We start from the raw sequence: 17,194 nt of genomic DNA on the forward strand, positions 1-17,194 counted from the left end.
ATGTGAAGCTTCTTTAAATTCAATTTAAAAGAAACGTCTGTATCCTTTGGTGTTAGCACAGTTACATTTACTGCATCTGATGGACTTGTATTGTTATTTGAGTAAACCAGTACCTAAGTGTCTTAAACTTGCATTCTGTTTAAACAGCCAGCAGGGGGCGCCTCCACTTGATTGCAAAATGAAGACTGGTTGTGTAGAAGTCTATGAGAAAATCATCCTACTTCTAACTTGATTTATTTACTCCGTTAACATGATCTTAATGAGTTATTGTCTCACGCTCTTTTTTCAAGTCTTTCTGAATACCGCATGATGTCTATTTTGTAAAATAAGTAGGGCATGCATTAGGGTTTAGGGTTTTGTTCGGTCTTGGTGTTGTCCGTGTTTTTGTCATTGAACTTATTCCTTTCATAATGTGTTTCAAACTTAATCTCAACATGTTATTATCCCTAAAATTGTTATATCTGGTTCTACTTTACTCCCTTTCTTTTGACCCTTTTGACCCCTTATTGGTTTGTTTTTAAAAACCTTTAATGGCTATGTCAAAAGACCAAGATGGTGTCGGCCAACATGCCAAACCTGAGGCTTCAAATACCAACAAGTGATGTCACGATGTCCACATGAGTAAAACCAAGAACACATATGACTGATATGCAAATAGAAGTGATGCATTGCCTTGCTTGAGACATGTGATAACCTTTAGGACCACCTGTGAGGTTTTATGATATTTGAGTGTGAGAGTATTTTCCTGAACAAGGTCAGGCGACAGATGCATAGTGTTGAAAATGAGCCACGTTGGTGTTCAACATCCTTTGTATCCCGGCCTGTTCCTACGTCTTTATTTAGTCAGACAGTGTCAGTGAACAACACTCTGCCGTGCAGCTCTCGCAGCTCATTGTGCGGCACTTTAATACTTCCATATTGTGCTGCTAATTCAGAATTTCACACCTTTTTTCTCTCGTTGCTACCTCTCTCTTTGTCTCCCTGTGTCGTTCGGCTTCCGCCTCAACCCTGCAGACAAGAGGAAACGTGTTAAATCCACCTCTAAGAACCTTTTTAATTCAACATTAGCAGTCGTCATCTGTCTGCTCGAACAATGCCCCCAAACACAATTTACAGCATCCCGCCTTTGTTTACTCTGCAGCTAAATATTGTGCCACCAATAATGGACTCCAAACACAGAATCAGGCTTTTAGTTCGAGGTAATCCTGAATGTTTTACAGGAGATTTTTTTTCCTTTTCTTTTTGCTGTGTTTGATTGTCTCGGGAGCATAATTGGAGTATGCTGTTTTTCTTCATTTGTTTTAGGTTTTAGGAGGAACATGGGCTCCGTGCCTCATGGATGTAACTCCAGATGCTATTGTGTCCACGTTTTTTTGTGGAAGTGTTGCCCGAAATCCTCTAGACAAAGGCAGCAGATATGTTGAGGAAAACATAAACCCTGGAAGGACTAAATCCTCCAAAATTCTCATTCTGCGACACTTACGGGGAAAAAAAGGACGGGGGGTTAAACTGGAATGGGGCGATGTCCAAAAAGGAATAAAAAAAAAAACATGTCAACGCGGCAGTCTACCTTAACCTCCCGTGGTGTTTCAGGTGCCATGTTTTCTACTCCCCCCCCCTCCACCACCCGCTCCCATCAGATCACAGTGAAATAAAGACATTGATAAATTCACGATGGGTGTAAACGTTGCCAAATCGAGTCAGACCCCGACCAAAGTGAACGGCGTGCCACGGAACGAGAAAAGAGAAGGAGAAAAGAGATGGAGGGAGGGGGGTGGGGGGGGGGGGGGGGGAGAAGATTTGGGGCTCTAATGCCAGCCTTATGCGTCTTTTAGTCGTTTCCGCCGTCGGGGCTTGGCACCGGCACGCCGCTGTCAGCGAGCCAACAAAAATCTGCAGTGCCTGCCGCATTTCGGCAGCCCTGTTTTGTCTGAGACCAACACACACACACCAAAACACACGGGCGACACACTCACGCCGCATACACACTCTATTCTGAAAATCTGCGACGTTTCTCGCCATAAAATCTCCTTCGTTAAAGAAAATGTACACTGAATAAACTTTAATTAAATGTATTATGTCAACAAAGGATTGTGTTAGGTTATTTGAAAGCAATAATATTAAGTATTTCAAATATTAGGTTCAACTTAATATATTTAATTAAAGTCAACGGTGCAGACTAAAACTAAATTCCAAATCAGGTGATAAATATATTTCTTCCTTATAAATCAACCCTTATGAAGAGCTGTCCTTCCTGTGCCACAAACAAACCACGCTGCTTCGGAATATTTCTTTGAAATCCAGTTTCCTGTTGGAGTCCTGCTGTTCGGAGGGTTTGGGGACATCGCCCTGTTTGTCGCCTCGCCGTTGTTTGTGTTGTTTATCTATTGATTCCAGGGTGGAGGAGGGGTGAGTGAGTGTGATGGGTTGGGGTGTGGGTGGTGGGTGGTGGGTGGTGGGGGTGTTGGATAATGAAGGCTGTTGGTAACGAGGGAGGGGGGGGCTGGCATTCGTTGGGTCTCACTCACATGAACAGAGAACAAGTGTCATGGCTGCCGCTGCTAGATTTGAACCCATCTGCTTCACATCCGCACGGGCAAACCAACTCTGACACGCATGTACATGTGTTTCATATGAGTATAACGGGGTTTTTTGGTCAATATCAGAGAGCAATACTCATCGGATGTATCCCATTTAGGGTTAGGGGTACATAGAAGTCTACCAACCTTAAAAAAACAAGCATTAGTTCCTAAAAGGTGGACATTTTAAATAGACTCTCTAACCAATAACATACCATGCTTAGCCGACATTATTACCACTGAATCGTTTTAGTTTGTGTGAGCCTTCCTCTATGTGAAATGCTTACAGGAGAAAAAGGAACACCTGTGGAATACCAATGAGTTTTATCCTTCATAATTTGGAGAATATTTTGTGTCATTATGGTCAAAACAACTTCCACTCATCTAATGTTTATACTTTACATATTGGCCCCGTTTGCCACTGATTTCCAAATTCTTATCCTAGAAAAAAGTGTGGAAAGTAACTTTTCAATCATTTGTTTATCAATCGTCTCTGATTACAACCAGGTTTACTCCCAACATGCACTGCAAGACCTTCAGTGGACCACAATGCACTGCAGTAACAGGATAGCTCAGAGTTGACTCCCTAGATTCAGGCATCTCTTGAAGCTGCCTTTGACTGAGTGAAATAGTCCTAAAGTAGTTGGAGTTGTGTTTTACTGAAAGACAAGTCACTTTTTGAACCGTGAAATATGACAGTTAAGGTATGGTTAATACTACTTACAAAATAAACAAAAACACTTCACACATGTTCAATTTAAAGATGGACACCAGGTAACACAAGTTTATGGATATTTAAGGCCATTGTTTGTATATTGCAGAAAATAATTGAATAATTAAGGTTAGATAATAAAAACAGTCTCGTATATTTTCAGTACTTGTGGTTTTACTTAATCGTTTATATTCTTACCTACATGGGCCTCAAATTTAATACTTGATTCTACTCTTTTTGTCTGCCTTTTATCTGTACCTTGCTGCCGTACATTTCCCAGATGTTGGACGACTAAAGACTTTCTGATTCGGATAATTTGAATCATGGATACTTAGGCGATAAACTTTGAAATATTGAACCAAGAAATCTAAACTTGTTGTGAAATATAAAGAGATTTGACATGTTCCAAACATGCATTTTAAGTTCTACATTTCCTCAATGAAAGCCACGGATTTATGGGCTCAAACTTAGCACCAAAAAAAAGGGCAAAAGGACTTGTATTTGTGGTCCAATCAGCGTTGGTGTGCGGTGATATGGCTGAAGGTAGCAGCGGACAGATGTGAGCTGGATGCTGCGTCTCTCGAGTCGTTCTTGTCGCTCGTATACGTTCATCTGTTGTTTGATGTATTCACTCGCTCCGGTGCCAAGAAATCAATGCCTGCTGGGAGTGAAGGATGAGGATGGGTGGGGGGGGGGGCTGGTGGTGGTGTGTGTTTGTGTGTGTGGGGTTGTCTGTTAGACGACGGTTACTCATCGACCATCGTCTGTTAAATTAATGTTGATCCCAAAAATGTTTAACGCTTTACACGGGAAGACAACGCCATGAATAAATATATAGATTATTTCAGATCCAGCGCTGGCAGGATCCTGTCTGTTAGACTGTGTGTGTGTGTGTGTGTGTGTGTTTGTGTGTGTTGTGTGTGTGTGTGTGTGTGTGTGTGTGTGTGTGTGTGTGTGTGTGTATGTGATATGTGTATTGGTACCTTTCAGACTTTGTAGAAACTTCTGGACCGGTGCCCAGCGGTGTCATGGAAACGCTTGAATCGCTCAGAATGATTCATGTCTGCACAGTCCAGCCCTCCCCCCATCTCACACACACACACACACACACACACACACACACACACACACACACACACACACACACACACACACACACACACACACACTCACACAGCATGCAGGAAGAGGGAGTTTAACCCTTCTTCTATCCATCCTCCTCCCCGCTCCCCTCCCCTCCTCTTCCCATTCTTTCCTCTCGTCATCTCGCCATCCTCGTCAAATCGCACTATTAGTCACATAGTTTATTAAAATGGACTCATTATACGGATGTCAGAGGAGATCACGTCTTCAGAGCGTTTCCTTTCACGCAAAGAATGACTCGACGCGACTCTGTGAGAGAAAGCGAGTCTAGACGTCGACATCGACTCCCAGAACGACTCCATCGGGGTTTTTTTTTTCTCCCTTCTTGAGGTGCCAAAAGTGTTGGTCTTAATCCATCAAATGCCCAAAACATTGTCACATTTCATTATTGACTGAACATTTTCGAGGATTATTCTGAATAAAAAACACCTTGACATTATCTGTCAAAGGAAGCCAAGACATCATGACTCCTAGAACAGCTATGTTTGGGTGTCTTCATCTCAATTCATCTGGATAAAAACAAATATAACGCAATTGGAAATGAATAAATAACATCTAATGAAATTTAGAAATGTCCAATACTGTCTGTTTCCTTGTCTCCTTCCTTCTTCTCTTATCTCCTCCTTTGTTTCCTCTTTTTCTTGGCTCTTCTATTTCCTCACCTCCTTCCTTCTACTCTTTTCTCTCGTTTCCTTCTTTTGTTTCCTCTCCTCTCTCGTTTCCTCTTCTCTCTTGGCTCTTCTCTTTTTCCTACCCATCTCTTCTTTTTCTATCTGCTCGTTTGTTTCCTCCTTTTCATCTAATGTCCTCCTCTCTTCCACTCTCTTCACTTCCCTTCTTTTCCACCTGTTCCCACCTCACTTGTGTCCTTCACTTTCCTTTTCCTGCACTGATTTATTGATCGAAGATATAATGATAGATTTCTTCCCCTCGACTGTCACTAGAAGACATCTTTTTGTTCAACAATGTGCTGGTTTTACTTTCCTCTGTCATACTGTGCTAGAGGAGTGAATGTCATGTAGCACTGCTCTACTCAGTCACGTGAAAAAACATATAGGTTCTTCTTCATCATTCAGTTCATAAAGCTCTGATTTTTCTGCATGCATGCAATAAATGCTACTCGGCGGGGATAGTGTTGTTGCACTGCTGCGAGTCATGTAATCAGACAGGTCCTCACCAAGTAGATTTGTTGCCTGAACCCCAAAAACTTGTGTGGTTTCAATGAGTTATGATGCACTCGGTTTTACACCGTGTTGCAGAGGTTGTGTTTAAGTTTACTTTCACAAAGTTCAGTTTGGAGTTTAATCCAAAGAAACGGTTATCTTGGACGATAATGTCAATCCATTCAGACAAATGGGGTCGAAGCCATCTGTAAATCTTGACTCTAACTGTTGTTTTATTGACTTTTGTTGGCCGTTTTTTGGGAAAGTTTCATTAAAGGAAGTCCGACATGTTCAGTCAATCTCTGTAGCCTCCATATAGGAGTTGTTGGCTTTGAAGCCTCGAGTGATTTATCAATTAGGAACCACATCCAAAATGGAGCCTTCGAATCCCAAACACCGCTATGGTTAAACAAAACATAAGTTACAGACGAAAATCACCGAAAGGAAATAGAAAAACTGCGATGAAATGCGCACGTATTGTAAAGACACAAATAGAGGAAGAAAATGACAAGACTAACACTCCAGGTTTGAGAGTCGTCGAGGAGGCAGACATGACCAGAATACAAAGTGCTGTTGCTTTGTGGGCTTCTGCTGTGTAGGCGAGTCCAACATAATCCACTATTTATACACACACAGTGAGCCTGTCTCTAGTTTTGGATCATGCGTTATGAGTGTTTGCTCTCCCTGGTTTCGTATCATGCTGCGTCTTGTCCTGGCCGTGTTCCGTAAAACACTTTTCAATGAACGCGCTGGTGTAAAAAAAAAAAGAAACGCCAAAGAAAAAAAGGTAAAACAAAAGCACCGACCTTTAAAACTCTGACGGTGTGACATCGTGCCAAGTGAGGAGATTGAGAAGCGGCTCTGCTGAGGCTGGCTTTAATCCAAACACAAGACAGGGCTTTCTGTAGCTTGTAATTTGTCCAAAGTCAATGTGTTTTAAGGGGTTGTTTTGTGCGTTATTTGGACACATTCAAGGTCCAGTACAGGAGGAGATACAGACAAAGAAAAGGTGGTTCAAAAAGGTCAATATGTGTGTGAGATTCTCCGTTATTTACAGGTTAAACAAGCTTCACAAGGACAGTAATATGCACTCGCAGGTTCAGGTCAGGGGTAAATGTGTCTTAATGTTGGGCTGAATTCAATCAAAAGGACAGAAAATGTGATGTTTATGAGATAAGAAAAACAGAGCTGTTTACTTAACCTACAAAGGAACATGATGTTGTTCCGACAATCTGACAAATGCATCATATTTGTATATGTATTGTGTGTTTGTGTCCGTAAAGATTATAAATGATTGTTTGCCATTGAGATCTGAACATGGTAATCGTTGGGACTGATGTTTCACGAGTAAATTATCTGAGAATCGAAGTATGTAAATATTTAACATTTGAATTATTGAGGAATTACCATTGATGGAAATACACGTGTGTAGTTGAGAAATTACCAACACCGACAAGTCAAGATAGCGATGTTAAAAAGCTCTAGAAACAACAACACTGCCTTTTGACAAAAAAGATGTTGGTTTTGTTTTGAAAAGTGTCAGCTTTATACAACAAGGTCATTTCTTACATCCATATGAGTTCCCTAAACCGAGTATACATCTGCATTTCAGTGCCTACTTTTACATGAAAGTGTTGGACAGACATCCTATGATCTTGATAGGATGCATTTCTCATTGGCTGTCGGGTCTGCCAAACTAGATTCACTTCAGGGTTAGTGTTAGGGTTTGGGTTAGGGAATGTTATCCAGAGTAAGTTTGATCATCTGCATGGAGTGTGATAAAAGCTCTCGGTGTAGCAGAGCGTCCTGGTTCCTGTTAGCTCTCAGCTTGTAATGGAGCTTATTTGTGTTTCCACTTTGTCTCTGGGCGTTGTGGATTAGCAGGGATTTGGTCCTCCTGCCTCAGCGACTTCTCTATGGGCCTTATACAGCGGAGTGGGCCGACCTCCCCTCCTCCACCTTTTGTACCTCTGCAGGCAGCACTCTCTAATGAGTGGCCGTTTGTGTGAGGGTCCTCCTCTCAGCCAATGAGCCTGTTTATTTTAGGTTTGAGACGGTGTGTTGTTTGTGGTGGAGCATGTAGAGGCTTTGTAGACTCCTGTGATATGTCTGGTTATAGAAACACTTATGGTAAGCCTGCAAATAGCACTTATTTAATCAGAATTTGTCAAAAACTAATTGTTATCCTGATAAATAAACCCTTCATCTCATAGTACATGGAGGAAATCATGAAAATGCTCATGTTCGACAAGCGGGTAATGAGCAAGTGTTTGGTATTTCTCCTTAAAAATAACCCCTGGTGACAAAATGATTAGCATCTTTCCCTACATGCAATCCCCTCGTCTAAAATTAGCTTTCTCTATAATCTCAGATTCATTAATCCTAAAAACAATTTAAGGAACTTCCTACTTTTATTTAATTACAAATTCCTGCACCGTCGGGGGTTTAGGAAGCTTTTGAAGAAGGTAATGTAATATTCTGAGGATGCTGTGAGTACATGCTCATATGTTTGACCTGTCTAGACCCTGCGATGAGTTGTACCTCAAGTAGCATCAGATAAAATCAGCCTTACTAAACACAGGTCCGTCGATGAGACTTTTGAGGAACTACACGCACAGCGAAAACACCAGAACAACTGTTTATACGACAGACGTTTGGCTAACCCACCACCAAGTTCCTCAACTTCAACTGCATAAAAATGAGAATGAAGAATCCTGTATGTTGGAGGTTCTTGACGCCACTATGGTTGTGAAGACCTTTAACTTTTGTCCAAGGCTCCCAAAGTTACATCAGGGTTTTAACGAAGTCAGTCTAAGGTTTCAGCCTCACGTTTTGAAAACATTCTTCTGTTGTCTCTCATCCTTCTGAGGTTTGTTCAATTCCCTGAAGGTTCGTCCGTTAGTTTTTGTGAAGCAAATCATACCTGAACAACCATCTTTTGATGATTGTTGGTCATCCTTTCAAGCATTAGTTTTTCAGAATCCCTGTTGTGAGTCTAGGTCAAAAAAAGAGTTTCCCTTTTAAGAGGAAGTTCTTGATGCTGCCCAGTGATGCTTTATAGTCTTGATAAAAGGGTCTAGGAGTACTGTGAGATCCAATCAACTAACCCTCTGGAAAAAAGGTTCTACAAAAACCAAAGGAACCAAACATGTTCATAGACATGCTTTTATTTTGGCGGGTATGCAGATTGATAGGGAATTAGAGACGAGGCGAGACGATAGAAGGTTCTGCTGGGATTTGTTCCAGAGTACTCTGATGGGATCAGAGAACATTGTGTATGAAACAGACTGAGGAAAGAAATGCAGTTGGCAATGTCATGTGTCAGCTTGACTGCTAAATGTATTTTGTAATTGTACATTTATTTAGATTCTCTGGATGGAATCTGGAAGTGTATTTGTTCTCTTACCTGTGTGTGTGTGCGTGCGTGCGTGCGTGCGTGCGTGTGTGTGCGTGCAAGCTGGATTAATTTCACCTTTTTGTGTAACACTGTATTTTCGAGAGGAATTTAGAGACCTTGAGGTGTTTTTAGAGGTAAGTGAGTGAATTAGTGAATGAATAGATGGATAAAATAATGATGGATTAAATGGGTTTTTGGTGCTGCTGCACTTTTTCCAGTTAAAAAAAGTTTAGAAGGAACAATTAGGGAATTATTGGTACATCATACCCTATCATTTTGTGCAGGTTACATACTGAATGCTGTTAATAAACATTATTGAGTGTTTCGATTTTATTTATTAAAGGGACACATTCGTCAAAAAACGATTGAGCTCCCATTACATATAAAACAGTGCTTTGTTATGGACTTTCTGAAAGATCTAACATTTAAAAAGCTTTATTTTATACATTTTATCGTTCCTTGGAAAAGGTTGTAGGCGGGAGAATTATAGATTCATTAGATATTCATATTTAAATATTACTGACATTGAAATCGGCGTTTAAAATCTACATCTAAATACACTGTGTGTGTGTGTGTGTGTGTGTGTGTGTGTGTGTGTGTGTGTGTGTGTGTGTGTGTGTGTGTGTGTGTGTGTGTGTGTGTGTGTGTGTGTGTGTGTGTGTGTGTGTGTGTGTGTGTGTGTGTGTGTGTGTGTGTGTGTGTTGTGTGTTTGGTTTTTGAATGCATGTGATTCTGTGTATGGTCATATTTCAGTACCATGCAAAATAACATTTGCATATGTGTGTCTGTATACTGGGCTATATATACTGTATGTATGTTATGCACATTTGTGTGTGTGTGTGTGTGTGTAAGTGTACATCTGTGCCAGTGACTTCCAGTACTCTGTGTGTGTGTGTGTGTAGGAGTCTTTGTATATCTGCCAAACCGGTCCAGCTGGCATCAGTCTTAGCTGAAGCCGAGGCCGCTGTATCGGACACACACACACACACACACACACACACACACGGTCACACACACGGTCACACACACACACACACACACACACACACACACACACACACACACGGTCACACACACACACACACACACACACACACACACACGGTCACACACGTACTCGACCACATTCCCATTCTGTACGGCTGTAATTATCAACCCCTTCTGCATCGACTACCATGTTGGCGTGTATTCAGCGGCGGTCTATACACGCCTGATTCAAACCCTTCACCACGTACACGCTTCATTTTGCTCCACACACGCTCGCTACAAAACCCCTCCGTTTCATCTCGTACGGCTGCAGCGACCGCAGAATGTAATTACACACTAACCGTGGTTTGATATTTAGACTGGCTGAAGATTTAAGGTTTTATCCTAAAAGAATGTGTGTGTGGTAAAAATAGTCCCTGAGTGGTCCCGCAGCTCGGAGGAAAGGGAAGCCTGTTCCGAAGCCGGGGAGGAAATTAGCTTTGTTGTCGACGCTACGGCGGCCGCTGCTGCTTCTCGAATTCATCAGACACCTCATTCACAGCCAGACATGCTCTGTTGGTGTATTGGAGAGATGTTCGGTTACCTGCCAAGGAGACTTTTTGCCTCCCTGTCATCTTCTGATCAATCCTTGGACTACCATTAAGAGATGTGGAGTCAGATCTCAATCGTGTTTAAACACAAAGGAACAAAGACGTTTGGTAGATACAGGTGGGTAGGTGAGGATGTCTGAGCTCTTTTTTTCTCAAGCCCATAACTTTCAAATCAGATTTCAATTATAGCTAAAGTCACAAATATTACGGAGATATTAACCTCCAAAATGAAAAGCCTCATAGTTAATATAAATATGTGAAATGCTCGAGTGAAGAATGCCTTTTTGTTTCTTCTGAACGCTCAGAAAAAAATGGATACCGGACGTTAGAACAGGCACCTTTTTCTCAATGAATTCTATACATTTACAGGTTACCTATAGGCTTTGGGTATTAATTAAACGTGGCATCATGTTTCTGAGTTGCCTATCCATCAATCCATACACACTGGATATCTGTACCATTGGGAAAGTGATCATTTAGGAAAGCTTGTAGGGATTTTTAAATTTTGCCAATTCCAGTTGGACTCCAGGATGAGCTGTTGAGACTTTAGGCGTTAAAAGTCTAAGCTCAAGGTCACTGTCACCGCCCAACTTGCCCAGTTTCGTAAACCTGATTTCTAAGGAAAAACCCCACAAAGTTAGGCACAAATTTCCACTTCGACATGTAAGGATTAAATGAAAAAGTGTTTTAGTTTTAGTACCACTTTCAGCACTCTTACCGTGACAAAAAGTCCTTGCAAGGCAACTATAAGATGATGACATTTCTCACTAAAATCGATGCAAACTGCAACTCGACTGTTTGGCAGAGACATGCATCTGCATTCTGGTATTGTAATTACTATAGAAATGTACGTTCTTTGGCCATGTTGGATATCCAGTGCTGATCATGAAGGAACGCTTCTTGAGTCTTAATTGACCAGCATTGAAGAAAGGGAGGAGAAACACTTCCGTAGCATAATTGGCAAACCTTCAAACGGTTGGTCGTGCAGGGACGTCTTCAGGTAATGAGGGATGTTCTGCCATTTAGCATTTCAAAAGCATCTCATAACTTCTACAGTGATCTGAGACACAATCCCTTTTCCTTGGTTCGTAGACGTAGATAAAACATGTATACATTTTCTCGTAATTACTTTGTTTTTTGCTCTACATGCAAAGAGAGTTAACCTGAAAGAACGTTAGTGTGTGAATGTTGCTCGTTGCATAAAGAGTTTCCTATGCATTGCAGGCCGAGCAGATGTCTGGTTTGTTGTGCAGAGAGCACAAAACACACTTTGAAAACTCTGAGCGTAAAAAAAGGGCTTTGGCAGTTTTCTGCTGTACATCTTTTACTGTGTTAGAGTGAAAACGAATGATCCTTTAAATGAATAATTGGGGATTAAAGCAAGAAACGATCTGAAATGTGTACAATGAGTTGAATTATGAGTATTTTATACATTTAAATCTGATCTATGACTGAAATCTGGCACGTTGACTGAGAATGGGAATGCTAAAGAAAGATTGAAATGTACTTTTGCTTTAAATAAGTTCCTTTTCTATCTAGCACTCATTACGCATTATGCTGCTTCTTATTTTGAACTCAACATTTTTAAGGCCTGTCAGCCTCACCCTAAATGCTAACCCTGCTAACTCTGCTAACCCTAAATCCCAGGTCAAATGCTAAAGGGTGTTTGAGCATGTGTCTCTCAGTGATCGTGAAGTTATTTAAACCGTCTTTTCTCTTGTATTGTGTCTTAAAATGTGTCCTTGTTGATGTTGCAAGTCGAGTTTCCGACTTGATCTGACCATTAAAGTATTATCGTATTGTATCCCTGCTAACATGCTAACTTTTACATCACAGTTCATTTGCTTCACAGATTAAATAGAGTGTATGATTCTTGTTTTCTTCAGTAGAGATATGGATCTGTCCTTGTTGAGATTACACTGATTAATAACCGCTCGCTCTCTTCTCTTGTCGTCCTCAGGAGCGAAAACGGAGAGGAGCTCATACTCGTACGGCCGAGAGTCCAACCCACACTGCCACCAGGTCAGTCCCTCTCTACCGGTCTTCTGTTATCAAAGCTTGTCGCTCAGCTTTAATGGTTTATGTGTCAAAGCTGTGAGTAAACCGGGTTTGGAATTGATCTGAGGTCCGTGGTTGCAGACTTAAGGACTCTTTATCCCTTACCAAAGTGGACAGGGTTAAGTGACCAATGGAAAATATCAGAACTTGTTAGGGGGGAAAGTTGGGGAATCAGTGCATCTACTACAATTGATTTTGCTCCCTCATTTAATAACTATCTTGTCCATTACTTCCACATTCATTAGGCACATTTTCAGTCCATCTAAGTGAAGGCTGTGTTCAGTTTAATACCTTTTAGGGTCAATATTTCAGGAACACCTTAAGTATAACTGGCAGGGCTGTGTGGATACGACGAGTCTGAAGTAAATCAACGTATTAAATGAAAGGTTATTGAGCGTTATTTGTGAATACATGACAACAAATCCCATTCGTTTCATTACGTGTTTCATCTTTTGTCGATATAAAAAAGTCGATCAATGCAGTTTTAAAGTAGTCTTTGACTTATTGTTCCCGGCAACTTCTCCGCTGTCTTTAAATCATGCAGGTAGCGGCACAACAGGTGATTTGGTTGTTTTATTATCCAGCTTCCTATGTGTCAATCATCCTCACATCTCCTAAAAACAACATCTGTTGCATGTTCTGTTTTTTTATATTTTTATGTTTTCCAGAGAGATTCTCAACTTTACTACATTTCCCCCAACTTCATAAAACAAATAATGACTCATTTTAACTTCAAGTATAATTCTTTTTAAAGGAATATTTATCGTCGGTGGTGGCGCCAGGTGTTGTGGACTTGGTTAATGGCGGGGTTTAGAAAACACACTGTAATCTTCCTGCTCAGTTCTCACGGACCATATGCATCCATGAGAAGATGCACGTTGATAATTAGGAGGAAATACAGATGTTGGCGTCTGATTCTGCCGATGGAATATTAAACAGAGAGGCTCGCTGTAATTTGATGACCTCTTTCAGGTTTTTGAAATGAAAAATCACACATGAGTGCAGGCTGTTGGACGAGTTCTGATGTGAGTCGTTCATTTTTCGTCTGGCCTTGAACATCTATAAATTTGAGCTCATCAAAGAAGCGGTTTTCGTGTTACAGATTATGGTTAATTTATGAAAGCTGTTACATTTCCAGTACTGAGGTCTAAGGTTTCAGATCAGGGGAATTGGATTAGAATTAGAATAACATGTTCAATAACTCAGATATAAAGACGTTTGATTATTATAGTGTACGCCTGTCATGGTTGCAACAAAACTTTTCAAGGAATTACACTTTTAAGGTTATGAATGAACTGCTTATTAGTGTATGTGGTGTGTTTTGCATCACGGTCACCAAATATTGGGCCCAAGTTTCACAAGTGCACTTATTGTTTTAGTTTTAGTTTTAACTGAAGGTCCTGATATTCTCTGAGTGGTTAGCTGGAGTGAAATGAGTCTTTGCTTATGAACAGTTATAATTTATTCTTACCTAAAAACGGAGGGATGAGAGCTCAAAATAAGGGATTTCAAAGGTCTTTTATTGTGTAACTGTACATCAGAATGGCCTGATATTCTCTGAGTGTCTAGTTGGGGTGGTCTTTGCTTGTGGACCGTTTTTATTTTATTCCTATCTAAAAACAGAGGGACAACAGCTCAAAATAAAGGGAGTTCAAAGGTCTTTTATTTTGAAAGTGAGCGGCTAGTAAGGAGCATTTGGCAAACGAGTCAATGAACTTTGTTTCACAGCCACTTGTCTGACGCAAATATCAACTAACATGCATGTAGGTAATTTATATCTTCAACCTGTCTGTTAGCTATGTAAATATGTAATGTTGGCCAAGTTAGATCTAAATACAACAAACCAAGGCCTTTGAGGAGACAGGGTGTCCAGTTCATACCGTTGGCGCTAATTGTCATGTGATTTCTTTACTTAGCTCGTATCACCTCTAGCCCCTGTTAGTTGGACGGGCGTTGAATCAAATGTACGTAGTGGTCAAACAGCGTTACTACAACTGCTGTGTCAGTCATGGGACGTCACTGGGCTGAAAAATACTTGTTCCCATTTCTAACTTTCATTGGTACAAAGAGTTCTGTAAAGCTTGATGTTAAACAGCTATAAAGTACACACATTATAGACCTTATTTAAATCCTTAGGTCCTAAAAGTTTAGAATCCAGAGTTGCTTACCCTTCATTTTGCTTGACGGACCAGATAGAAGGCAGATCAGAGTATTTTTGTTTGTGATAGTCATGTCATTTTGTCTCTACACCCTATTGAGCAACTTCCATACCAATGAACGTTGCCACGGCCAAAATGCCCAACTCAAGGCTTCAAAACAGCTGTCCGCAAACCAATGGGTGATGCCACTGTAATGGCGACTTCTTTCAACAGTTTGTCAGCAGAATAGTTGTTATATTTGGGATCTCATCATGATGTCAGATGACATTATAGAGTAGTGTGGATTCAGTAGAGATCTGTATGATTGTGACAATGAGCCAAGGCGACAGACGTTGGGAATGAAAAAACGAGTGTCAGGTGCAGCGCGGTGGTAATCGTGTAGTGTGCCATAGTGGAAGACAACCAACGCAGCATCTGGGAAGCATCACGACGTCCCGATAAAAAGACCAACGTGTCAGATTGATTTTGCCTTCTCTTGCCCAGTTTGACAGATTTAATATCGTCTTTGGCTGCAAGTTCTCTGCCGCAAACATCTGTAAACAAAAAGAAGTGTAGGAGAAATTCTGTCATATTTCAGTTCAATCTCAGTCCAAACGCTTTGCATGTTGAAGATGAACACCAGTATTTTATAGAGGTTATCAGGGGATGCCAACTAGGGGCGATCAAACCAAGAAAATGATTGATATTTGTCCAAATGTGGTTGCCTGTGGAGCTTGTGAATGAAGAGGACATGGGAGGTAGAGAAAAATCGGAATGTGGAATTTAAAAAAGTAGATTTTCAACTGAGAAAAAAGACCATCCTGCCTTTTTGGTTTTTACCTTTTTCTTTCAGTCACAAGGACAGGATTTGTCCCTGAACAAACCTTGTGAGCAAACACATAAAGAGAGGGAACATGCCAGTCATATCCAACTTTGTTCAGTACTTGTTCAGTTCAGTATTTTGTGCATTCAACATTCATTGATTCAAGTCATTCACTTACAGTATACTTTATTTCTTATAGCAGTTGTATCTTGTATTATAACTCTGAAATTCCATTTGTTCATTGAGCAATCCTTGTGTATTTATGGTGGATCTCTCATCCATCCATCCATTTATCACTGTTCTTTTATTTATAACCACCTCTCATATCCAGCTGTGGCCTTTGTGAGGCTACAGCAAACTGTAGAGGACAAAAATGTGAAATAAATCAAGCATTACTGCCTCGCTGGCCACTTTCCTACTGGGCTGCCGTCAAATTATCCCGTTACACAGTCTGAATGGCTCCTGATGGAAATTGTTTGGAAATGGCAGATAAATTTACATGCTGGGCTGAAGTCCAAAATCCTCTGGCTCCATCATCCTCCGCCGTTAGTGAGAGAAGAAAAAAAAACACTTAGAGGGGAGGATGAGCTCATGATAACAGCGGGGAAAAAATCCCAACGACCCGAGTTTGTTCCACAACTCTCCGACCAATTCAAATCCATTTGTACCATCGGAGTTTTTAAGTCATTTAGGTTTTGGATCTACATTTTTGGCTCGAGTATAGTCAGTGTTTTAGATGTAGTTATGATGCTCAATCACAACCACAAATTCACAATTTTCTCCAGACATTTAACTCTAATAATCTGGATTGAACTTCCATTAGAATTACAATTCATTATTTGGTCTGGCAGCGTCTTCATTTTGTCCCATTTCTGTTTGGGAATGCGGGGTTAGCGTGCTGTTCACATCGTTTTCAGTCAAAGTGGGTCGGAGGGAACAGTTATCGTTTGTTAGGTCCATCCAAATAATATCGTTTTACAAATGTCTTTTACACATTTATACTGTATACTCAATCCATTCCATTTTTGCTCCCAACCTCAAAGCTCTAATTGGTTATATTCCATGAGGAACCGTCTTCAATGATCACAATATAATTGCTGAAAAGAAGCAAAGTGCTATCAGTGATTCAGATGTCTAGAACCAAGCTAGATTCTGCAGAGAGCGTCAGTCATTTTGAAGATTTTTGGCTGTAAACCGGAGACCTTTTTACTTCCCCCTGTCTACTGCCCTCCTTTCTTTCCCTGCTTAGCAATTGTTCAATATCATTTGGTAGTTTTTAAGACTCAAAGTTAACAATTCCGGTTTTGAATCCAGTTTGGCAAGTACTGAATGTCGTTCTGAAAAGGTTTTTATGAGGATTTCTGGCAGGAGTGCATTAGGGATCACAGAGTTAAATGTAGTACTTGAGGCTCATTGTGCGAGTCAGCGTTGATTACTGTATTTTTAATTTGATTTCTCATGGATGAATTCCAAACTTTTCTCTTTAGCTTTGGTTTAACTTTAGATGTTTCTGTTTTAGGTAGTAGTCATATGTGCTGTGTCCTTTAATTAAAATAGTGTTATTGTTTGTTAAGAAATGGATAAATTGCCATTTCAAAATTGGC

At 40.6% G+C, this 17,194-nt stretch overlaps 1 protein-coding gene across 1 annotated transcript in view; it reads left to right on the forward strand.

Moving 5' to 3' along the window:
* The window catches only part of tcf4 (transcription factor 4), a 178,543-nt gene that overhangs the window by 69,169 nt on the left and 92,180 nt on the right, over positions 1-17,194 (forward strand). The window contains exon 8 of the mRNA XM_063890231.1: positions 12,532-12,593. Within this exon, the coding sequence (XP_063746301.1) occupies positions 12,532-12,593 (62 nt within the window). The remainder of the gene's footprint in view (positions 1-12,531; positions 12,594-17,194) is intronic.

Source organism: Eleginops maclovinus, chromosome 8 (genome assembly GCF_036324505.1).
Source record: "Eleginops maclovinus isolate JMC-PN-2008 ecotype Puerto Natales chromosome 8, JC_Emac_rtc_rv5, whole genome shotgun sequence".
Classification (NCBI taxonomy): domain Eukaryota; kingdom Metazoa; phylum Chordata; class Actinopteri; order Perciformes; family Eleginopidae; genus Eleginops; species Eleginops maclovinus.